Source organism: Ammospiza caudacuta, chromosome 3 (genome assembly GCF_027887145.1).
Source record: "Ammospiza caudacuta isolate bAmmCau1 chromosome 3, bAmmCau1.pri, whole genome shotgun sequence".
Lineage (NCBI taxonomy): Eukaryota > Metazoa > Chordata > Aves > Passeriformes > Passerellidae > Ammospiza > Ammospiza caudacuta.
In genome coordinates this window covers 74613649-74638973 of record NC_080595.1, presented here as the reverse complement: position 1 = coordinate 74638973, position 25325 = coordinate 74613649, and the positions used below count along the sequence as shown (strand labels likewise).

The 25325-nt window shown below is 41.5% G+C and overlaps 1 protein-coding gene across 3 annotated transcripts in view; it reads right to left on the bottom strand.

Moving 5' to 3' along the window:
* The window catches only part of ITSN2 (intersectin 2), an 80217-nt gene extending 63170 nt beyond the window's left edge, over window positions 1-17047 (bottom strand). The window contains exons 1-2 of one of the 3 annotated variants that reach the window (XM_058802394.1): window positions 16986-17047; window positions 4103-4166 (exon numbers count right to left, since the gene is read on the bottom strand). In XM_058802394.1, the coding sequence (XP_058658377.1) occupies window positions 4103-4133 (31 nt within the window). In that variant the 5' untranslated portion in view covers window positions 4134-4166; window positions 16986-17047. The remainder of the gene's footprint in view (window positions 1-4102; window positions 4167-16985) is intronic. The other 2 variants (XM_058802392.1, XM_058802393.1) reach the window with 2 other exon arrangements.
* Between the last annotated feature and the right edge of the window lie 8278 nt (window positions 17048-25325).

The window sequence follows — 25325 nt, the reverse complement described above, 5'->3', positions numbered from 1 at the left end:
TTTTTTGCAGGGTGTGACAGTGGAAGATAAACACCCCTCTGACTTGAGTATATGAATTTTGCTCCATATCAACTGACACCACTGCCCTCACCAAGAGGAAGTTTTAATTCATAAATACAGAGAAAATATTTGCTTTTGTCTCACAATTTCTTTCCCTTTCCTACTTTTAGATGGGAGAACAAGTTCTGATACTTGTTTTGCAAGGTCTAATTCAGCTTTGTGTCTTTATCTACACTTGTTGACATTCAAGTCTACAGTTTCCATATCTACAGTGCACACAAGGTGAAGAGTCAGGTTGCACTCAAGCAGCTTTTAATTGAACTCTGATGACCAGTGTTGATCCTAATTCAAAAACATTCAGACTGCAAAGCTTGAGACTGACTTTTCTAAAGAGAAGGTGCAACAGAACCTGTTGGCGAGTGTTTTGCCCTTGGCACCTCACAGAACCCCTTCATGTCTGCTTTAGTCTCCAACACACCTAAGTGTGAAGACACAAAATTCTATTCACAGCAGCACAAAATCCAGTTTTACTTATAAAGGTTTGGAAGCATGTGAATTGAGTTACAACTATTACTTTCTACACCTCAGTTTATCAGAGATTTTCCTGCTGGAGCACAGAAAATTTATATTGAAAGGAAACAGGTGGTAGAAGGGAAGAGAAATGGCAAATAAAAACATAAACAAAAAAAAAACACAGGCCAAAAATTCCAATGGTACTTAAGTAAACAATGTGAAAGATACTGATCAGCAAATACTGCTTTCCTTGTTCCAGGTGGTCCCTTAAGATCAAATCTCCCCAAAACCAAGATCCATCAGCATGGATATCAAACCCTGAACAAATCTGTCTGTCCTACAAAAGAAGGAAGGAGAGTTGGAAAAGAAACATCTTGCAACTCCTCTCCAGCTGGAAAGAACACACCCCACTGCAGCGAAGGTTACTTCTTGCACTGACAAAGGCAGCAATCACTGAGACAAATTAGATGGAAGTACATTTTAACCTGTTAAAGCTTTTATCCTTTTAAGTGTCTTTTGCAGTTAGTATACTAACTCTTTCTTTAGAAACACAATTGCTGAAGTAGTTATTTCGTGTAACAAAATGCCATTCCCAAAGGCTTTTGCAAGACTCAGGATGAATTCCTAAGCAAGCTCTGTTCAGATGGAGAACAGTTTGTAAGAAGAATCATCTACCACAAACTGGGTTTGTATTATCATTTTCACAGGAATAATGACCAATATTCAAGCAGTTACAGGATAGAACTAAACTCTCAGTAGGGTATCCTCAATCTTGTTTGCTGACTGGGGAGAAGGAAATGCCTGGAGTGGCTCTTTGATAGAACTGGACTCCACATAGATAAATGTCTCTTATCCATCTGGTGTTGTATAAGAAACATGTTGCTCAGCCTTGCCTGTTCATATAAAATGTCACCATAACCTTTACATTTTGCACGGGATATAAATTTGTAAAAATCAGCAGGTCTGTGCTGAGTTCCAGAAAAATCAACACCCACTCTTTAGTCCTGCTTTCCTCTTTGAATTTCAGCTTGTTAGTAAGGCACCCACAAAGGTCACCTTGGACAGCAATGGAGAGTCAAAGGGAGCTCCTTTCTGGGCACTGTGTCCTTTCATGACTTTAAAGAGATGTTTATCAACAGCAGGTGCCCCCAGAGCACACAACATTTACACGTGGCCAGCTCCCAGCACAGCACAGTGGCCACCAGGCACATGCCAGGCTCAGGACCCTGCTTGGCCAAGGTACATTCTGAAAGTGCCTCAATGAAGCTGAGTCTCTCCACAGGAGCTACACACAGCTCAGTTCCCCTTCCTACTCAAGATCCTGTACAGAGCTGCTTTCTCTGCTTAGGCTGGTAAATAAAGTGCCATAGCATCTCCCACTTGTATTTGTTTGAGGCTGAATATCATGCTTTGAACCCTGCAGCTCCAGGCTGTCACATAATCACACACTTGCACACACATCTGCTCCATGCCATCCCCTCACTTTTTTGTAACAGTGAACACCAAAAATAACCCAGAAACAGAAACTACGTCATGCATTACACTGCTCATGAACTAAAAGCTAAGTATATTGTATCTTGGTAAGAATAAGAGGTTTTTTCTCACAGAAGGAACCCACTATTTCCCCCAACAGCACACAAAAGGGAAGGGTCAATGCAGGGCTAGCACAAAGGTGAGGCAGGCAGACAGGCAGTGCTCCCAGGCTGCAGCAGTGCCTAATGGCTTGGTTGCCTCACACAAGGTTGCATCACCTCATTCTTCATCTCATGCTTCAAGTCACTACCAAGGTCTAACAACACAATTAGAGGTTTCCTGCAATGAGTGGCAAATGCAGGTGAGCTACTTTGAATGCAACCACTACAGCAGTGCTTGTAAGTGGTAAGCAGCAGGGAAGAGGAACAAAGATTAGAGAACAACTTCAACAGCTCAGTATTTACCTAGAAATCACATTAAAACTTGTTTAAAACACCTGACTTGTTTGAAATTTCACCAGTTCTGATAAGAAATATGACTGCAACACCACACAAAGTTGACACAGTCATCCAAACTACTCTGTGAGGAGCAACAGTTTAACTATTGCCTGGTGTCTCTTCCCCATGCTCTCCCTCTTATTGTGCCTTCCAACACAGTAAAATTCTGAGAGGGAAAAGGCAGCATCCCCTGACACCACTCCTTTTGAGAGGGGCAGACAGTTCTGCCCAAGGGATTTCAGATCAAGGATATTCTCCCAAACTAAGGCTTTTGAGAGCAGTGCATGTGGTCAGCACTGACAGCATGCTTGTCCAACAGAATGGAATAAAGGCATAAAAAGCCAAAACTAAGAGACATCAAATAACTTATGCATACACCACAGAGACAGCCAAGAACATAAAGCTGTATCTTCTCCAAAGAGAGCCCCTGACTGTTTATTTTAAATTAAGAAGCAAAAACCACATGGTAAAAATAAAAAAAAACAACTTCCATTATGTCCAATTAAATGAAAAAATAATTTGGTCTATAGAATTTCCCCTAGTATTTACTGACTCCTTTAACTTGGCTTTTATTGTAAAGTGAAACAAAGTCTGGAAAAAACTGCAGCTGATTGTATAAAAACAAAGTGTTGATTACACAGATTTTATTTTTTTTATGAAAAGCCTTACGCTTATATGAAACAGGTTTGTAGGTTTACTAAGAGGTTTAATTTGAAATCTGAATGTTGTTCTGGGAAAAAAAAAAAAAAAAAAAACAAAAAAAAAAAAAAAAAACAAACAAACAAAAAAAAAAAAACCAAAAAAAACCAAAAACCCTTTCCCAATTTATCTCAGTGACAATTTTCTAAATTAAAGATTTCCCAGTCCTGCAGTAACCTTCATAGACAAATGAGATAAATACTCATTCCTGTACCTATGTTTATTTTTATGAAGAAAAATATTCTTTATCAGGAGTATTTGAAGTACAAAACATTGTTCCTATACTTGCATTTTCATTTTGGCCAGCTCTGTAAATAACAACATGCAAATGTCAAATTTCTTTGCAGGTCTTTGCAAATCCTGCCTTCACAAATAGGCCTCCTCTAAAAGTAAAGGCTCCATCCCATACACATACAGAGGAACAATTTTAAGGTTCCAACTCTCATATGTCTTTGAAAGGAAATCACCAAGAAACAAATTTAAAAGTTTCTGTAGTGCAAAGAGCACAGTCAAGAGGAAAATTCTTTTTTGCCTTTTTTCTTTTGAGAAGGGCTGATTGTTTTCATCAATGTCACAAACTGCTTAACACATTCAAATATTTTGTTTAAAATAAACAGCGTAATGGACCATAATGGAACACACTTTGTGCTGAATTACGTAACAGAAAAGGTATGCAAGTTTAATCAACCATTACTTAGCATATTCCCTGCCTGAAGTCAGGCAGGCTCCACTACAGCTCGCACATTCCTCAGCGCTGGAAATGCCCCGGGATTGCTATCGCAGCCCAAATGACACTGCAGCGATGCTGTCCCCTGCCAGCCCACGGACAGCGATCGGATCTGCAGCCAAGCACCAAAACCCGCAAAGAAACAGCAAACCCCAAACCTCGAGCCCTGGCTGAGCACCCCGGAGCCACTCACCATTCACGGCTGCGGGAAACTGAGCCATCATGGTCCCGACTGCGCGCCGCTAGCCCTCAGCCATCTGCAACATGAAAACATCGCGCATTAATAATGCAGCAAGGGCAGCGCCCGGCCCCGCTTCCGACAGCGAACAATGCCCGGCCGGGGCTGCTGCTCAACCGGCGGCATCACACCGGGGAGGGCCGGCGGGATCCTTTTCTGGCCTTTTTTTTTTTTTTTTTTTTTTTTTAATAGGGTATGCAGTGCAGTCCTGAGCCTCGTGGCAGCTCTTAAAGGAAAACGGTACCAAGTGTTGGGAGCGATGAGCACAAACAGCTCCCGGCTGGCCGGGACACACGGCCGAGCCCCAGCACGTCCCTGCCAGCGCTCCCTCCACGGTAAATATTGTGCGTTCCATTAAACAAAAGTTCAGCGCTCAGCTCGGTAAGCGAAAGCTGCTGCTGAGCCAAGTGGAAAACCAATTGTTATTCAAATTCATCCACTCCAACACTCCACGCACTATTAACAAAGAAAACACTCTTACATGATGTATTCTGAAGAAAGGGCTTGTCCCAATAAAAATCTGTCATCAGCCGGTTTTGCAGAAGCAACACAATGAAGTTATTCCTTCTCCTGAGCTATTGCATAAACACTCAAAAGCAGCATTTAAATGGGCTCGGAACAGAATTTACTTTCATAATGAATATCAGAGTACTAAGATTTTCCTTTTCTAGTACACATTCTTTCAAGTGTACCATATAAAGAATTCTTTAGAACTGCAAAATAGCCACTAATAATTATCTGAGGAAAAAGCATGAACAATTCACTGCTTTACAAATATAGAACTAAGACAATGAAGTGAGCTTGTGCTTTGGATGAGATAATTTTACTTAAATACTGAAATTTATACATCATTATCATTGTGCTCTCTGTGGAGAAACTACTGTACAGGATGAAGCTAGAAAAATGAAATATTTATTTTAATTAAAAGAAACATGAATCACATCTTGCCCATCCCCTTTTCAGACGCCAAACGTCTTACCCACACACATACACAAAAAACCCCCTCACCTCAATACAGGCACATATTTTAATAATAAGTACAGAAATATCTATCCCCCATACTGCCTTCCTGCAGAGAAACTCCTGTGCATCTCAGCACAAAAAAGCCAGAAAGCACTCCAGTTCCACCTGAGGACAGCATTTTTTGTACCTATTGCACATTTCTTCAATAAAATTAAAAATGTCTGGGATCAGTTGTTAACAATTCTTTCTCTATATATAGTTCACATCATCATTACACATACACACATTTGTGGCTACACACACACACATGTATATATGTGTATTTAAAGAAAGTAAAGGGAGTGGTTGGTGAGTCCAAATGATCCCTCACAACAACACAAGGTATCAACCACAGAAAGATTAAAAAAGGAAGCATGGAACTGTTCCAAGACATGGACCTACCAAGCAGCCTATCAAGAGACACTTGAGATCTATAAAGAGCCTTCCTGAAAAGGGTTGGCAATGTTGTTAAACATTTCTACAGCACATTTCTCTGCAAAAGCTGTTCTGTCAAGGAGGTCTAAAACAGAACCTGAAACCATGACACGAAGCAGGATGCTGGAGAACACCCCCAGAATCAGCAGACTTCTACCTGCATGTGACTTGTTCCATATTTAATCTTACTGGTTAAGGGCTACATATTTGATCTTTGCTCCAACTCATTTTACTCTCTTAATTTCAGCCATCTTTTAGGTTTTGGGTTTTTTTTTAAAGGAGTAATCACAAAAACATAGACTATCCCAAGTTGAAGGGACACAAGAGGATCATTGAGTCCAACTTCAGACTCCACACAAGACACCCTAAAAGTGAACCTGCCTAGGTAAAGGGCACTGACCAATACTCCATGAACACCAGCTGGGGCCACGACCCCATCCCAGGGGAGCTCCCTGGCATGTTGGCCCCCTCTGTGGAGAACTTTTCCTCTATCCAATTTCAATGTGCTCTGATATGGCTTTAAGCCATTCCCTCGTGCCCTGCTACCAGGAGAGACCAGCACTTCCCTTGCTGCTCCCGTCATGAGGAAGGGATAGTCAGCAATGGGGTCCCCCCTCAGTCTCCTCTCCAAACTGAACAAACCTCACATCCTCAGCTGTTCCTCAAAAGTCTTGCCCTCTAGTCCTTTCACCATCCTTGTTTCTCTCCTTTGGACATATTCTGGTATTTTTATATGATTCTTACACTGTGGTGCCAAAAACTGGACACAGTACTTGAGGGGAGGCCTCCCAACACAAGTCAGATAATTATCAGACGATACAAGTCTTGACAGTAAACTGATTAACTCTTAAAGCCCCAGATCTTAAGATATACTTTAAAAATACTTCATATAACTCACAGTTATACAGTAGCATTTTGCATTGGTTTTGCTGAAATGGCTTGTGTAGACAGCTTTCAAAATCCTCCACTGCTGAGCACATGAGTGGGAGAAGTAACCCAGACAGCTTCATGCACACCAAATGGGGAAACCCCTTCTCCTCATTTTAATGTCCCTAGAGTCATAACTATACCACATTTTAAAATCAATCTCAACTGAAAACTTTTGAGGACTTGGATGTCACTTTTGCTTGGTGAAGGTCATTCCTATTTATGAAGGCCCTGCATCTATGGAGGACACGTGTTGCTGGTTCATTTTCATCAGCAAAAACAATGAGCATCCCTGCCCAAATTATCAACATGGGATTTTTCAGTGTGCCTGAAAATTCCCCAAGCCTGGGCTGAACCAGCCTGGTAAATCTGTGCTGGGCATTGCCATGTAGATGAACCAACATCCAAGGTCCAAAACCAGGAAAGTGCCCAATGGGTCTGTACTGAGAGTACATTACAGCACTGTGATGTGATTAAATCATGATTTAGCTCTGTTGCCTCACTATTATGTCTATATGTAGACCTTGTGGTATTTCAAATAAACACTAAACTTGAAGAGAATCAAACCCTCCAACAGTAACCCCTAAAGAGAGAAAACTATAATCTTACAGAAGCAACCAAAAATCATAAATGGGACTTTTGCAGGGGGTTTTGTATCTCACCAACATTGGGAACACAGTCTTATGACATCATTCAGACACCAGGACTACACCAAGCACAGATACTTCTACAGTGACAGATTGTACCAAGAAGTGAAAAAAGGAAGAATACAAGTATTGCTGCAGTATAATTTCCCCTCAATTTTTTTTAAAGAAGGAGGAAACAACCCAGTAAACTTGAAATCTATGCACATTTTTCAAAAGTCTGGGAGAACAATCCTTCTCAATGAATGGAGCTTGCCCTCAACAAGTATTCTGCCTTCTGTATTTCTCCAGCACATCCCAAAGGCTTGGAGATCATGCACATATCAAAGCTAAAAGCAGCTTATTTTCACAAATTGTAAATAAAGTTGCTGCAGTCACCATCTATAAAGATTACAAAAGTGTAAAAGCACCTTAAGCCTTTAGGACACAAATGTGAACCACTTCTTTTTCCAATAGGAATCACAGCAAAATATTCTCACTTTAAGACAAACTTAGACTTTTTTAGATAGATTCTGGTAACTTTTAATCATCGATGGAGGTGAAAGCTGTACACTTCCAAGGATGCTTTTTACACAATGTCATACAGAAACATTCACTGAAGAAAGAAAATAAGAATCAAGAAAATATTATAACCAGTGTCCCAAACAGATGATATGGATAAAATTATGGACATTGCCACCAGAGCATTTCACAGAAAGTTGTTTCTGCAAAATGCTCTAGAAGATGTGCTTGGTGAACTCAGTCATCAGTTGTAAGAAACCGTGGCAGACAGTACAAAATCCATGGTGTAACAACAGGATCAAACATCCTTACAAACACTGTAGATAACATTAAGCCCTGCTGCCATTTAGGGTGAAAACAGGAAAACTTGGATCTCACATTTAAACAGCAGAACAGCAAGTTCTTGTAAACAAGCCATCTGACTAGCCCAAATCTTTAAAGCACTAATTGTTTTCACAAACTGGCCTGCCAGACTGCAATTTCTGTTCCCTCTCTCAGTGTTCATTATAGTTGATACAAGTGGAGAAAAGAAATGAGGAGATTGCAAGAAGCAGGGGGCATGTCAGGACCATGCTGAAAGCATCAGAAAACATTAGAGCTGGGCAGACTGCAGGAGAAAGGAATAAAAGCCTTTTGTTTTCCCTATCATAGGCATATTGCCATTTTATGAAGGGCAGCCTTACCACAATCTTTGTTAATATTTATACTTGAATCAATTTTTTTTCCAAAACATTTCTCAGAAGAACCACAGCCACATAGCTTTAGTACGAATGAAGGTCTGGTGCACCAGGCTCTGTCTGGAAGAAAGCAAACCCCATGGAAGCAGCATGTGTGGTCACATTATTGCTCTTTTCCTTCTCTCTGTGGCAGGAGGATGATGTATTGCAGAATTTTGCTGCAAGAGCCAATTAGCAAGGACAGAGACTGCAGCACTAACTACCTGATTTACTCTTTGCAACACCTGTAGACCTGGACAACACAAAGACAACTCATTATATTTCCAAAGCAGTGACACTGTAATAGCCCATGTAGTTGTTTGCTGCTTTTTTTGGAGTACTCTCTTAAAAACAGAAGAATAAGAGAGAATAAGAAGCATTAGTAAGGCATTACGAAACAGCAAAGACTGTAACTTCTTTTTGTCTTTTTGTTCAAGACATACTGGTATGAGAGTTTACTGATTAAAAAAAAAAAAAGAAAAACATCTCAACATTGTGGCAGGCCAAGCATTTATCTCCTTTATACAGTACAGTTATACACAGCCACATGGCCTTTTCAAAATGCACTGTGGCCAGCTTACAAAGTCCACCCACTCTGATAACAGATGAATGACATCAGTGACAGAACGGAGGAGTTGACTGTGGGCAGCACATTGCTGGCTCTTCCTGCTCCCCCTGCTACTGTAGATAACAGTACTGAGAGCCTCAGTTAATATTTTGATATTAAAAAAAAAAAAAAAAAGTGCTAAACATTTTATTTCTTAACCCTAGGGTGTGAAGTCCCTTCCTTCTTCATTGTGAAACAGAAACTTCCTACCCAACAGAGAGCGTGTCCAGAGGGGGCAACAAGGCTGGTGAGGGGCTGGGAACACAAACCCTGTGAGGAACGACTGAGGGAGCTGGGGGTGCTCAGCCTGGGGAAAAGGAGACTCAGGGGTGACCTTATCACTCTACAACCACCTGAAAGGTGGCTGTAGTCAGGTGGGGTTGGTCTCCTTCTCCAGGCAGCAATTGGCAGAACCAGAGGACAAAGTCTCAAGCTGTGCCAAGGGAAATACAAGTTGGATATTAGGGAAAAGTTTTTTATGGAAAGAGTGATAAAGTTCTGGAATGGCCTGCCCAGGGAGTTGGTGGAGTCACTATCCCTGGATGTGTTTAAAAAAAGACTGGATGTGGCATTTGGTGCCACAGCTTAATTGAGGTGTTAGGGCTGGGTTGGACTCAATGACCTTGAAGGTTGCTTCCAACCCAGTGATTCTGTGATCCAGACAGAACACAAAAAGTATTTTTCTGACAAATACCTTTCTACCCACCTTGCTTGACTAATATGCTTTCTGAACTTACTGACCATCCAAAACACAAGGATCTTTCTTTCTGTTCAAAAACCAGAATTGTGTGGCCACTATTGCTGGGCTCTGTTTCTCACACAGCTGCTCAGCTGTGAAAGCACCCATTCAAAGTGCCAAGACACAGTTCAGCTCTCTCCTCTCTTTCTGGAGATTAAAACTGATCTTTCTTTCCTCCTTTCTAGGAGAAGATTTCTCCCATTTTATTTTTAATTCTCTACACTAAGGCAGAGACCTGCAGGTCCCTCTCTGTGTCCCTCCAGCTTCAAACCTTCTTTGCAAGGAAGAAATTGTTCTGAGGGAGAGAATGAGAATACCACTTCAGGAAGCTCACTATTTAATTCCCTGGCCCTTCTCCCAGGAGACACAAACTTCCTCAGGAAAAGATGGAAATTGAACCCAACTCTGTCACGCCCTGGGAGAATATATTCACTCACCTGATCCCAGACAGACATCACCACCTCTGCTTGCTTTGCCTAGAAAGGAAATGAAAAAAAAAAACCAAAAAACCAAGAAGTAGAGGGTATACTATTTATAAAATTTTTTTTTAAAGGCTCTGAGCTTCTACCTTGAAGAAGCAACTCTAGGCTGCATACTGTAACCTTTCCAGAGAGCTGAGTGAGATATGCTTGCTCCTCAAGGGGTGGTAACTTAAAATACTCTTGTGTTTTTTTGGGTTTTTAATGCTTCCTACTTTCCAATTCACATGACTCCACACTCCATATGCCTTTTTTTAAAATTCTGTTTTAAAACACATCAATTCTCACATGTAATAATTTGCAAGCTTTGTGCAAGCACCCTTAAATGCTGTTTGGTGAGGTCCACACACCTTAAAACTTGCAGTTCTCCACTTTCACACTGTAACTCCTAATTTATGTCAATGTGGACTTGGGCAAGACAAAAGTATTTGAGGAGTTGTCTTCTTTACATTGTTTTCTTACTTCAACCATGACTGGAAACATGAGAGCATATTACTTTTAAGCTTATTCATTTAAAATCTTGCCACCTTAGAGGAAAATTTTAAGCCCACTCCTGTCCTTCCATCAGAAGCACAAGCAAAATTCTAACAGAGAAAAAAAAACTAACAGAAGAATTCATAATGTTATTTTCTTCTTATTATAGAAGAGATGCTGCTTAACTTGCTGCTCAGCTTTCAGACACAGATAACAGTGCAAAACAAACAGAACATCTAATGGGCTGCTATAGCAAAGCATGAAACCAAAGATACGTGAGCACTCCTGTGCTCAGCAGAGAACAATCTGACTATCTAATGAAAGTAAAACATTCGGTGAGACAGGATTTACAGTTTAGGTATCTGCTTTCAAGCTGGACAGGTGCACAAAACCACCAGGTTTAACTTCTCAAAACTGAATGAGATGACAAGCAGAGAGGAAAAAGGCCACAAGAAGCCTTCAAAGCACAGAAATGGTGTTTATCTCTGATGTATCAAAACCCAGGGAAACCTTGTGGGAGAAGAAGCAAAGATTAGCATATGCCAGTAAAACCAGGAAAAAATAACTAGGTAGGAGTATTTTAGTTGGATCATGGATGGGTAAAAACGCATTCCCTAAAGTGACACAGAAAAGTGTGGGTGTCATGGAGATCCCCCCAGCACAGGGGCTCTGGGACCAGCACAGTAAGACCCAGCACACAGGCAGTGTGGCACAGCACCTCCCACCTGCCCCAGCTGAAGACTCCTGCCTCTGAGCCCACTCCCATCCACAAGTCACATCCACGCTCATATTATCAAGATCAGTTCTTCAAATCACCCAGCTGAAATGTGGTCTCTTAAACCTTTAGCACAGAGCTCTAGAGCATGCAGTAATAATGTTCTGACCACCAAATTGAATTTCATGAACTTAGGGAATCAATTGTCACCCATGTTAAACAAACATCTGAATATCATGTAAAATCCTGAGGGGCAAATGTATCCCAGTTAGAAAGACACAGGTCCTACCTAAAGTCGTAAAAGTGTAGTGAAAAAAGCTAAAAAGTTTTAGCTTTTGACTAGTAAAATTGTTGACCTTTGAAAGATAAGACCAAAGTATTATTTAAATGTGCCCTGATTTTTTGATGCATTTATTAGTATAGCCATAATAGGTAATTTTTTTCCACATTCCAATTGTAATATTTTTAGAAACAAAGAAAAGTTAACTCCCATTTCCTGTTCTTCCCTTACTTCATGTGTATGCTGTTGAATCACTGACTGCAGATGCCACAGCATTTCACAAGCTCCACTTGCATCAGCCTTGAACATTTTCACTAGTAAACCCAGCTCAGAATTATTATCTGCTACTTCTGAAGCAGCAACATCCCATATCAAAGTATCTCAAGTCAAGCTGGCTGCTCTCAGAATCGCTGTTCCAAGGAAGCTGTGACTTTTCTGGATCAACCACACCTTTTCAACTATCTGTACTGCCAAAATGTTTAAAAATAGTTCTCAGATACTTGCCCTCTATTAGGTAACTCCAATGCTTTGTGCTGCTACTGTCATCATGTTACATCATTTGAATTTCACGTGTTGTTCTGAAAATAAGAGTTACACAACACTGCGCTCACCTATATATTAATGTTCAATCCATTGTTTTAACTCTAGGATCCAAGTAACCAACATGGGCAGGCTCTGTTCCTATACTGAGTTCTAAATACTCTCAATTTGAAGAAAAATGACATTTCACCAGCTCCATTTTTACTATATAATTTTTATGTGACCTAATCCTCACCTTTACAACATTTGGTGCTGATGGCACAACTATACCAGAAAAATGAGTTACTACATCTTGTGAGTTGCCATCTTGCAAAGGGCAATAAAACAATGTATACATAGAAGTAAGAAGAACAAAGAATTCCTCATGAAATAGTCTCCTGTTTGTTTCTAAAGACTTATCCTTGAATAAAATAAAAAAAAAAAAAACAACCAAAAAAACACCCCCAAAACCACCATCCTGATAGACAAGTGAATTAATGAAAGCAGCAGCATTACAGTAACCAAGCAACCAGGATGCCTGAATTCTTAGCTTGCCTTTCTCAGAGATTAGACATGAGTAAACTACTCTGATGAACCCCGTCACCAACATGAACCAAGCTTAACAGAAGAGTGTCCTTTGCAATGATCTTCACTGAATATAATATTCATGAAAAGCAGGCAACCAGACAGAGAAGGCACAACCAAATTTAGTACCCTCAAGGGAGAGAAAGACTGCAGTATGTTTGAGGGCCTATATTAGACACCAGAGGATCCACATGGCTGAAGGCTGCTCTAAATATACTGACCACAAGAAAAAATTCAACACAGGCTCACATCTGATCAAACTCAGACAGCTAATGCCACAGAAAACAAGGTTTCACTGCTCACTGCTGGCTTAAAATTTTGGCTTACATTGGTCTGTCACTGGAAGGAACTTGAACTTACACATAGACATAAATCTCCAAGTTTATACTGATCAGGAGTCAGACACAGAATACCAAAGGGAATTCAGCTACCTGTAATATTTGCAACTAAGCATTTGAAAATTTCAGGATCACTTAGAACAGCTGCTTAGCCCTTCCAGAAATCCAACCAGGCACTCTAACAGGAGTGTTTCCTTCAAAATAGTCTGATGTGTCATCTATCACCAACCAGGGCACATAGGAAAAATGCAATTTTAAAAGGTGAAGTTAAAGAGTGATAGTATGTTTTTAAAGGTAAGAGGAATACAGTAACTACCCTATTCCACCCCATATCTAGGCTCAACCTCTGAACCTCAAAGTATACTTTGTGTTGTTTTCCTGACAAGTGATAGTGCTTGAAATAGGTCAGTCCCTCATAAAATGAAGAGGACTCTACAACTCTTTGTTATCTTTATAACCACCAATCATCACTTAAGACAAAAAAAGCCTAAGAAGGGTAACTGACTTTCCCAATCATTCAGCCACATAAAACAAACCTTCTAATCCAAGCAACACCCCAAACTCTGTCAGCCAACTGCTGCTCTCATGATTTTCACAGAACAACTACACCAAGGTTCATCCCAAAACTTAAAAACATGGCAGGATCCATCATCTAATATCCTTTAGCAAAAGATTTAACATCGCACTGGACTGAAAGCAGCTTTTGAAAGTCAAAATAATTTTAAAACATGTAAATAAAGCATTTGCATACATGTGCATATGGCACAAATCATAGCCCCAGTGCTGCCAGGAACACTGGCTAATGTCACTGTAAGACTAAACTCTGTTATTTTTGGGGGGTCTTGGTGACTGGTCAAGGATCCTGGTGACTGGAAAAAGGCAAACTGAAGGCAGCTAAGTCTCACTTCAGTCCCTAGAAAGATTATGGAGCAAATCACCTTAGGACCCACCTACAGATGCTTGAAGAAGAAAAAAGTGAAGGGAAATGGCATGTGGCTATCGAGGACCAACCACACCTGACACATCTCATCTTTGAGATGATTGGCCCTGTGAACAAGGGCACAGCAGCTTGTTTTGACACCACAAAGGCTTTGAACAAGATCTCCCACAGTGTTCTTACAGCCAAACTGGTGGAATATAGTTTGAAAAAGCTGACTGTAAAGTGGGTGGAAAACCTGCCTGACCAGCAGACTGCAAGGGCTGTGCTCAGTAGTCCCAAATCCATCTGGCTGGAACCCGTGATGCTCCCCAGGAGCTGCCACCATGGCCAGTATTGTTTAATACCTTCCCTGGCAGCCTGGGCAAGGGGATGGGATGCACCTTGAGCCAGGGTAGGTACCAAACTGGAGAGGGCTGTCCAGTGAGTTTTTGGGATCTCCACCCTCAGAGATAATCCCAATACAACCAGACATGGCTCTGAGTGACCTGACCTGACCATGCTTTTCATAGGGTTGGACCAGATGATCTCCAGAAGTCCCTTCAAAACAATATTGTTCTGTAACTACATTTGAGGTAAATAAAAACAAATTGAAGCAGTTAAAAGCTTTTTAAAAACTGAGATAGTGGAGGTATTTCCTTTCAAGTGAAAATAGGCTAGAAATTAACATTACAAATAAAGACATCCAATTTTTGAACCAGTTTTTAAAAAGGTAAAGAGAACAGCTCTGGCTTTAAAGAAAAATCTCATTAAACTATTTTTTTCACATATTTTGCATGCTAATCAAATTAAATCTTTTGAGGCAATAGTAGATAACCTGTTAGTTAAAAGTCTGCAAGTAAATTATCTCTCAGACCAGAGACATCTGTCTCAATTTGTGACAGGAACTAATCTGGACTACATTGCCTTTCAGGAACTAAACCCACAGTACTTTCCTGACAGATGCCTATTCTCAAAGGCTGTGAAGGTTTCTGATAACACCCCAAGCAAAGCATGCACATCACCTTTCCCTTTCCAAATGCTGCCTCATTTTCCTCACCAGCTATTGAAGAAATACTATCACCTACAGACTTAGCTTCATTTTTCATAGCTTGCTACTTTCCTATGCCGTGAAATTAATTCACTTTTCAACATTACAGACTACAACAGAAATACCTGTTAAAAAACTTTACTGTAAGTACTGCTGTGGTACAAATCACTCTAATACCTGAGTCTCAATAAATAAATAAAGCCTTCTCAAAAACACAGTTCAAAATCATCCACGCTCACTTTTGCCCTGATCTATCTCATTCTGTCTATGGTTAAAAGAATGGTTAAAAAAATAAGTATCCATAAAGCTTTGGTGCTTTGACCAGCACCTAATGGGGTAGATAACCCCATTATTTTTATGATTAGCACAAACAGACCATAGGTACCCCATTTTGCTATTGTTACTGCTATAGGAACATCATCCTCTTGGTTTCTATTACACTGACAGCTACAACTCAGCCAGGGATTCATCCTGTACCCCAGATCTTGTACAGATGGAGGAGAAAAAAAGTAAATGCAATTCCCTCAGGATAGTAATTAAAAGGATAAGCATATTCACTTGATCTAATTTAGGCATCTGAGTTAGGAGGCTAATCTTAACAAAAAAATTCTGTTCAACAGAGAGCACAGAGCAGCCTAAATCCATGTCTGCAGGCATCACACAGTTCTCTTCACATCACAGGGAGCCCAGAGTCTGAGTTAAGGTTTCTCTGAGTACTCAGAGGTATGGGGGTGTGAATGCCCCTCCCAGATGAGTCAGACTGAAAAAATACACACAAACAAAACAGGGGAGGTAGAGTGGAAACAAGGTAACAAAAATGAACCAGATTTGGGAGCAGAACGAAGCCCAGTTAGCTGCTTATCCAACTAGTTCCTAGCGCTTGTTACTTCTACATGTCACCGTCGCATCAGCGGATATAGATATTTGTTACAAGCCAATTTCAGATGAATTATTAGAAGTTCTTGAGAGCAGGCAACAGTTTATGCAGCACCGATGTTACCCACACACAGCACATTCTTCACACACACCCCGAGCCTTCCTGTGCACACTCCGGCCACCACAGGCCAGCACCAACAGCTCAGAAAACATCATTTTCCCAAAGGAGCAACGCACAACAGAGGGCAGCCTGGACACAAGGGCAAAGAAGCTTGAGACTTCTCATTCCCGTGTTTTAGATGGGGAATTTCCGACTGGTGTTTAAGAGAACCGCTGCAAGAATAACTTCAGAGAACGCAGGCACTATCTTAAAGCACGATCTACTTTCGAGTTCTGCGATGTGACAGATGTCAAAGCCCCAGCTGGCCCGAAAACCATTTACTGTATTCAAAATGGTACCTTAATGTTTAGGAAACCGAATCACGTACCTCAGCCTCATTTTATTCTCTGAATTACGACACGCCGCGGTGAGAAGTCGAGACCGAGAAAAGCCAGTCTATTAACAGACAGAGCAGTTTACAAACTTTAACTGCAGAAACCAGCTGGGTTTCTCCAAACCCCGCGTTTTCACAGCTAACCAGATGGAACAAAATCACCACCACAAGGAGCGGGGCTCTACAACCGCGTCCGAGTCACCTCACCTCGGCAGGGGCTCCCCCGGGCGCTCCGGGAGCTCTCTGGGCACGGGCACCGCGATCGCTCCGCTCGCAGCGCGCTGAGGGAGCGCGGGCGAGCAGCGGCGGCGCCGGCAGTGGGAGCCGCCGCCGCCAAAGCCCCAGACACCACCCCCACCCAAAAAAAAAAAGAGGAGAGAAAAAAAAATTTAAAAAAAGAAAGAAAAAAGCCTGCCTAAAAAGAAATAAAGAAAAAAAAAAAAAAAAAGAAAAAAAAGAGCCCAGACTCAGCTAAAGAATAAAAGACAAGTAAAGCGGCTCAAGGCAGTGGAGCCCGTAACGCCCGCGGCCCGCCGGTACCTGTTGCGCTGCCCCGAGCGGCGGCTCCGCCGGGCCGCGGCCCCTGCGCCTCCCGCGGCGCTCGGCCCCACAACATGGCGGCGGGGGCGGGGGAGGAAGCGGGGGCGGGCGCTGCCCGAGGCCGGGCTCCGCCGCTGCCGGGACGGGGCTCTCGGAGCCCCATGGAGGGGTCGCTGTGTCCGGCAGTGCAGCCCCTGGGTCTGGGCCATGCTCGCCAAACAGTGCCGCGATCCGGGGATGTCGCACCGAGCTTGTCGGTGCCTTTGCTATGCGGTAACAGCTACTGTTTAAAGAGAAGACAGAGGATTTACCCCGTCCTTGCTCATCTCTGTCTCACTCGATTCTACCCGCTCCCTCCTCATCTGCTCCATAGGTTACCTTTGCTTTAGCTTTCCGGCTGTATCCCAGCCCTATCTCTACTAGAAGCTGAAAAGCCGTGGTCTCTGTTCTGCCCGGGCAAAGCTCCCAGATTAAGCTAATTCTTCCCCCTGGGAGCAGGTAAGAGCACCCTTGGTGCTTTTCCATGGGAATGAAGCGTGTCCCGCTGAGACCCCACAGCGGCGCGGAGGGGGCTGCTCCAGCAGCTGAATTGGGCTCACGCCAGGCACTGCTCGGGGACTGAAACACGTAGGGTTTCAGGGGTTTATCTTTCCAAAAATTAAAGAACCCTGTAGGAAGGCAGCACGTCGAAAATGTCATGATTTTTAACCACCAAACGTTTTCCTTCTTCAGTGAGGGGATCTTGCCGTGCACAGACTATTACAGCGCCTTTCTGCCGTGCTTTTGCTGGGTAGATAATTACCTATCACCTTCGTACAGCCCAGATTTTTCCACTGACTCATTCTTCTGGGTTCCTAATGAGCCTTTCCAGATGGTTACACCTTTTATCATTCACGGTGATTCCAGAAGAGTCACGTTCCTGCGCCATGCAATGGCTGTGGCCACATCCTAGCACTTAGCACGGGCAGGATTTGTGCTTGCACACCTGATGTCTGCATTTGCTGCTGCAGCTGCCACATTGCACATCAGGCATTTACCCCTTGTGACCTCCTCAGCCCTCATCTGATTCACTGCTTTTGAAGATACAGCATTCTCCTCTCTCACACCCGGCCCAAAAACATGCTTTGTATTTTTACCCTGTGAACAGACAGCAACCTCGGCTTTGATGCACAGATAGTTGCTGTGTAGGTGGATTAAAACATGTGTTATTCAAGGGGCCCAGGTGGCCCTGGGCTGTTTTGAAGTCAACTGCAGATTTCATAAGCAGTGCTTCAAACAATTATTTGGGATAACAAAGCAGCCCTGGGTCAAGAACAGGCTTCTCTGAAGGCCAATTAAAAAGTCTCTCATCTGACACTTTTCACTTGAATTACTTTAAAACACCTCTTAATGCACAGCCTTTAATCTGTTTAGTACACATTATAGCGATACAGTTGTAAATGTGACTTTGTTGTGTTGGCAACACCTCCAGCCTGCTCTGGACTGGAGACAAGGGCTTGCACCAGGCATAACAGAAACACTATTGTAGAGAGGATTAAGATAACAATAAACCAGATAAACACGTTTCTTCTCGTAAGACAAAATCGATCATGTTACTGATTACAGTGGTTAAGGATTGGGAAGAGCAATGTAAAAATCTGTGAAGGAAAGTCTCTAAGAACAGGTTAGGCAGATGTTGGAGGAGTTTGATAAATACAGTTGATTGTGCCTTGAACATTGGACTAGTGACTTTTCAAAGAACCTCACGGTTCCTTTCTTCTGTAACTGATGTTACTGACACATCCCACACAAAAATGAACTTGGGCCACGTCTGTGCTTAACCACTGGCTTAGAGGTCACAAAGTACATAAAGCAGGAATTGTATAAAGGATGTTGGGATATTTGATTCTGTAAATATGACAGATGGGGAATGACCCATCTGCTTTATTAAATGTGAGATCCCTATAGGAAAGCAGCAATGTACGTCGGTTGGAGTAACTACACACCTCCTTTGAGACAAAACTGAAGCCAGGAAAATCACAGAATGGTAGCATAGTTTGAGTTGGAAAGGACCTTTAAGGGTTACCCAGTCCAAACCCCCTGTAATAAGCAGGGATATGTTCAACTAGATCAGGTTGCTCTGAGCCTGGTCCAACCTGGTCTTGAATATTTGCAGAGATGGAGCACCAACAACCTCCCTGACAGTGTTTAACCCCCTTCATTGTAAAAAAATTTCCTTCCTTATATCTAATCTAAATCGACCCTCTTTCAGTTTAAAATCATTACCCCCTCTCCCACTGAAACAGGCCCACTGAAAATTCCTCTGCCCATCTCTCTCTCAGGCCCCTTTAAGTACAGAAAGGCCACAATAAGGTTTCCCTGGAGCCTTTTCTTCTTTGGGCTGAACAATCCCAACTCTCTCAGCCTTGCTTCTTACCAGAGGTGCTCCAGCCCTCTGAGCATCTTCATGGCCCAAACTGGACCCACTCTAACAGGACCACGTCTTTCTTGTGCTTAAAGCCCCAGAGCTGGACACCCAGTGGGGTCTTAGAATCACCTCTTTTGACCTGTTGCCTGGGGAGGGAGGAGTTGTAGGGAATTAAAAATTCAGCTGACTCCCTAGCAAGATAACCTGGTATAAAAAAGTAGCACATCAAGGCTTTATGTGTTCTGATTCTACACAAATTCAATGCATCTGCATTATTACAATGAACTGGAGCTGATCAGAGATACTAGAAAAATAGATATCTGTAAGATTAGTTAATTATCAGGAAGAGGAGGAAGACTCACAACCTGTAGTGTAGACACATTTGAATGCAGCAGCCCCTCCACTCTTCCTTGGAAATAGAGTATGTAGACATACAGTGTTTAGTGTCAGCTATGAAAAAATGCATCCTTGAAGTAAAGCTGAACTCTTACTCAACCTAAGAGTCTTACAGAGATGTTTTATTAGTAATGACCAAGGCACAAACTAGTATTACATCTTTAAAATGGAGAATGAAATTTGTTTCCACTCAGAGTTTGACTACTGCAAAGCATGTTCAAAAGAAAAACACTGCTTTTATGAAGGTGGAGTTTCTACAGGCACTGTTGCAGATACTGCCTTTGGGCATCTCCAGGTTTGGAAAAAGTGCTTTTTACAAGCTTCAACATGTGGTTTTGGGGGCTGGTGTCAAATACCAGATGAAATAAAAGTCCCTTCTGCTGACAGTACCCTTCTAGCAAGGAGTAGACAGTAGCAAAGAAACTTTAAACTGCAGGAATAACTTAGTTTGTTCCAAAAATTCATTAAAGTAAGAGAAATTGTTTAATAATAACTGATAATAGAAAAGGGAGCTGAAAGGAGGAGAAACCAAAGGCATGATAAGATAGAGGCTTGTTCCAGACATAGGGGCAGGCTTGCAGCACAACAGCTACTCAGAGGAGACCAATTAAGATGAAAAGTGTGGGAGGAGCAGAAAAGAAGTAAGGTTTACTCTAAGCAATGTTTCATCCTCTAGGGTTGTTATGGTACCATTTTTTATCCTGGGTTTCTAGTGGGAGGTGTCCCTGCCCATGGCAGGGAGATTGGAGCTAGATGACCTTTAAGGTCAAACTCAACCCATCCTATGGTTCTGTGATCTTGTCATGTCTGTGTCAAAACCAACACACAACAGCAAAACCTAACAAGATATAATGAAGAACTATAAGGAGATATAATGGAGAAACTATTCCTATTACTAGCAACTCAACTTTCACATTAAGGCTTTACTTTTTGACCATTATCTGTACTCTGTCTCAGTTTTCTGTTACAAGCAGTTTTCCTATCTTTAGAGTAATAAGGAAAGATCTCCACTGACAGCAAAAAAATCATTAATAAAATTGCTTAGCCTGAACTGAGTGGCAAAAGGTAACATGACTTCTTCTCTGCTCTTAGTTTGCTCCATAATATTGCTTATTTTCTTTGCTCTGCTGCAGGAAGAGAAGCGAATGCTTTATTCTCCCTGTCCAAGCCCTCTGACCAGGCAGTGTCAAAGCTTGATGACAGACATTTTCCTGTAAATGTATGTTTAAAATACATAAAGTTAAACCAGGACCAAATGTACACCAGAAATCAGTAATTTCAAGAATAAGTTATGCTTTGTGCACTGGTCAGAGACCAAGGGACGTAAAGTGACAACTATTTCTGAGTGGTCAAAAAGCAGTAATTGCTCAATAGCAACCTGCACACATTCCTCCTGTAGTGACCTGTTTAATTTTGCTTCCTAGTGAGTGGCATTTCCTCATCTGGAGACTCCAGCTTGTTGTCCCAGCTATAAAGAACTACTTAGGAACAGCCACACCTACCTGATGAGTGACAGCTCTCACCCCTTTATTAGATTCAACTCTCTTATTCATGCTACATTTTCTTTTCCACCTCCTCTTTTTGCTCTCCAGCAAACAGATAAGCAGTGAGCCCTCACTCAGTGCTGCTGGAGGTTCCATATTTACAGCAGTGCCAATTGCTTTCCTTCTTCTGAGTAAGTGCTAGATACTGTCTTTTAACCCACATCTTTGTTTAAAAATGGAGGCAAAAAACCAGAACAGGATAAACAGAAGGACAGGTTAATATTTGCTTTCCACGCCTAACAGAACAAGAACAAGACAGCATTTCTGATATAGATTCTGAGTAACAATTTATCAAAAAGGTGTAGAAGGCACAAAGCACACACTGCATCAAAAATAGAACTTCTAGAGGTGTTGGTTTGGTTTCTGAACTAGAAGCCCACACAGGTTTTAAAATAACAAATGGCTACTGTATTCATTTTGCAGGATTTTCTATTACTTCATAGCTGTATGAAATAAAATATTCATGTCCCAACTTTGTTCCCTGCCAAGCACTGATATTATTTAGTAGGGGATGGGGAGCTGAACTGTATTTGTTCAGTGTGGCAAAGGCTTCTTTGCCTACCGCACTGAAATTATTTTGAGATTTACAGAACATGTATGTAACCATAGAGAAAGCAGCTTTCCAGACAGGCCAGACCATGTTGTGGAGGGAGGCAGTGCTGACTCATGCAGACTGAATTATTGCAAATAAAACTTTGCCAACTGCTGAGCAGACACAAGGGTTTTATTTGCTATCCCTAGCTGCAGTGCAGGCGGGCAGAAACGCTCAAGCACACAGGAATTTCACAAGTGCCAAGTGCTGACAATAGCAGAGTGATGGGGTTAAGCAAGGTTATTTGCTGCAATTTTACAATCCTGATGCCACAATTAGTAAATAACACCTCGGTAAGACAGAGTTGCATGTTCATTTCAGACACATTTGTTTCTCTGTGCTCAGGTTTTGATGCAAGCCAAGAAGCCACTCTGATCCCAATAGGCTGGGATCCCTACTGCATTTGCTACAAATGTGAGTTTCTTTTCCCCAAATATTTCACTTTTAGGTGCTAAAAACCTGTTATTTCATACATACAGTTGGGTTCTGAGGACCAGTACTACTTTTGAGTAGTGTACCTCTTGTGTACTGAATGTTGTGAGTTTGTCTGGAATTACACATTGCTTTTAAGGGACAAATAACATAAATATTGTGGAAAATTTGAAATAAATCTCAGATTTCAAAATGTTTTGTGAGTTGCTGTGAAAAGGAATTTTTTTCAGATTCACAGATTTCTGGAAAGGCGCAGGCATGCTATGAAACAAGTACATACTATGATAAAGATATGCAAAGGAGTGTAAAACAGTAAAGTGAGTTTATGATTTATAACATAATTAATAAAAACAGGGTTTCATTGAAAGGGCAAAGAGATCACTGTGGTTTTAACCTGGCTTATGGAAGTCTACGCAAAAGCTCTGTGTTGACAGGACACAGAAATTTCCCCTGGCTGTAGCTCTTGCTTGCCTGGTGTAAAGCTGAGAGCTTGAGGTGCTGCTGCCCCCATCTGCCTGACATCCTGCTGGACTTTTCCATGAAAAACGGGAGCAAAGGCAAATTCTTCCACCAGCTGCAAGTAATAAGGTTGTGCGGTACCTCGAATCAGTGGCAAACTTGTTGCATTCAGGGGGTCAGATCTAATTTTGTAGTCTTTCCCCAAAACAGAGTTGACCTCTTAGGTTTAGGGTTTCTTTGCAGTTGAAAGTTGTTTTGACCAGAGGTAAGTTTGTCAGAGCAAGTAACTTTGTAACTTACATTGACATTAAAGTTTAACAGAGTTCAAGCCAGAGCTGAAATCAATGGAGTGTGAAAAGAGATCATACTGTCAGCCACTAATGCTTCACTTGAATTTTCATGCAAGGTTTGTCTTGCTTTTATCCTGCTTCTTGCTTTGGAAAGGATAATCTATAACAATTTGCTGATCTACTTCACTGATCTACTCCAAGTCTTTCTGAAAATTCATTTCCCAGAGGAATTTTGGCTGCAGAGTCACTAAAATACTTAAGAACAAATTATTCTAATATTTGTGACCAATAAATCCTAATCTATCTGTTAAGTTTAACCTTCATGGCTAAATAGTTTAAGGCAAAATTATCCTTCTGTTCTGTGTCAGCAGTGCCAGGAAAAGGGCTTTTACTGCCTAACAAGATAAATCCATCAGCACCTGGCATTGGCAGTCCTTCCAAGAAATACTGTACTGTGTGGCTGAGGCTGAATTTGCTTTTCTTCTTCTGAACTGGGATCATAATGGATTGGATGCCATTGCCTAGATCAGTATCTGGGCACTTAGTGAGCAAATTAACTGGAGGGACAACGGCAAGCATGGCAGTTTCAACCTGCTGGAAAGACAAAGAGTACAAGGGTTGTGTCCCCTGTTTCTGCCATGCTGAGGTCCTGGCCCATTTTGTCTTACAAGGAGCCAGCTCAGTCCTGCCTGAGTAGTGCTCACTAGACTGACAGGATTTAAAATCAGATTAAAAAGAAACACTTAAATACAGAGACACAGCCAGGCAAGAAGGTCTGACATTATTATAAAGATTTTAAAGGCTCCTGGTAAAACTCCCTGCTTTCCTTGGCATGATGAAGCCTTCATCAGTCCTGGAGGGGTAAATGAGAAACAGGAAACTTATGGGCATTATTCCAGGTAAATGTACATCTGCAAACTTTGCTTTGCCCAGGTTGCAAGGGAACAACTCAAGATACGTGGTCATCCCCAGACCATTCTTGACTTCACTTTTCACTCAGAGAAACTACCCATGGAAATCCATATCAATTCCACAGCAATAAGGCAGTTTTGAATCAGAGCCTGCAATAAGTCAATTTAAACACAAATTCATGGACAGGTTTAATTTCAGCATTTACATAAGTACTTTATTTTTCCACCAGATCCCCACCCTTTTTCAGTGCAGAAAATGAATAATGCTGCAAAGTGAATTGTGTTTCCTGAATTCTTAAAGTTTTTATAATCTTCCTTATTCACTAAGTAGCCTTGGGTTTTATTTAATAATCATTCAGAAGCAGCACTGAATAAAAATATATTTTAGTTTATTTTCTCTTGGGTTTTTATGTTATTCTTACTGTAACTGGTACTTCACAAATGCAGCTTTTTCTTCACAAGATTCCTGAGGCAAGTTAATATTAGTATCCTCATATTACAGCTGAAGAAAAGAAAGGTGGAGCGATTTGAGCAAGAACATTTCAAACGTTTGCTATTCTTGGATACTTCTCTTGGGACACAAAGGCTTACTTGAAGGACTTGCTCTGCCTGGTTTTATGGTTTCATTTGGAGTGGGATGCACTTTCTTTCCACAGAGCAAATCACACACAGCTCAAGTCAGCACGGCAGAAATCAAAGGCTGGTACAAGCTACAGCACAACTTCTCTCCAAGCAAACCAATTTGTCATCACTTGTCACATTCCCACCTTCCTTCTGTTCCCAGCCATATGTTCCCCTCTCTTCCACCAGCACTGGTACCTGCCTGGATCCTTCTGTGAGCTCAGCCTGAGGAAGGGGGAAAAAATGTGTGATTACTTTTTGACAACAAGCTACAGAGTCAGTTTTACATTTATAATAATCACAGAATCATAGAATGGCTTGTGTTGGAAGGGACCTTAAAGGTCATCTAATTCCATTTGTCCCTTCCATGGGCAGGGACAACTTCCAGTAGACAGGTTGCTCAGAGCTCCCTTCAACCTGGCCTTAAAAAGTGTATTTATTTGTTTTTATTAGTATGTTACTACTAATTCTAAAACAGCTATTTTATTTATGCGTAGTTAGGCATTAATAATTACAGTTCAATTTACTATTCATTTACGTAATACATAGCAATCACAAAAGTCTATAAATATTCATTAATAATTATCGCCAAATAACTTTTGCATATTGAAATAATATACTATCATACGTTATTTATAAATGATATTTTATAATACCAGAACTCCACAAACTTTCGATGGTACTGCGG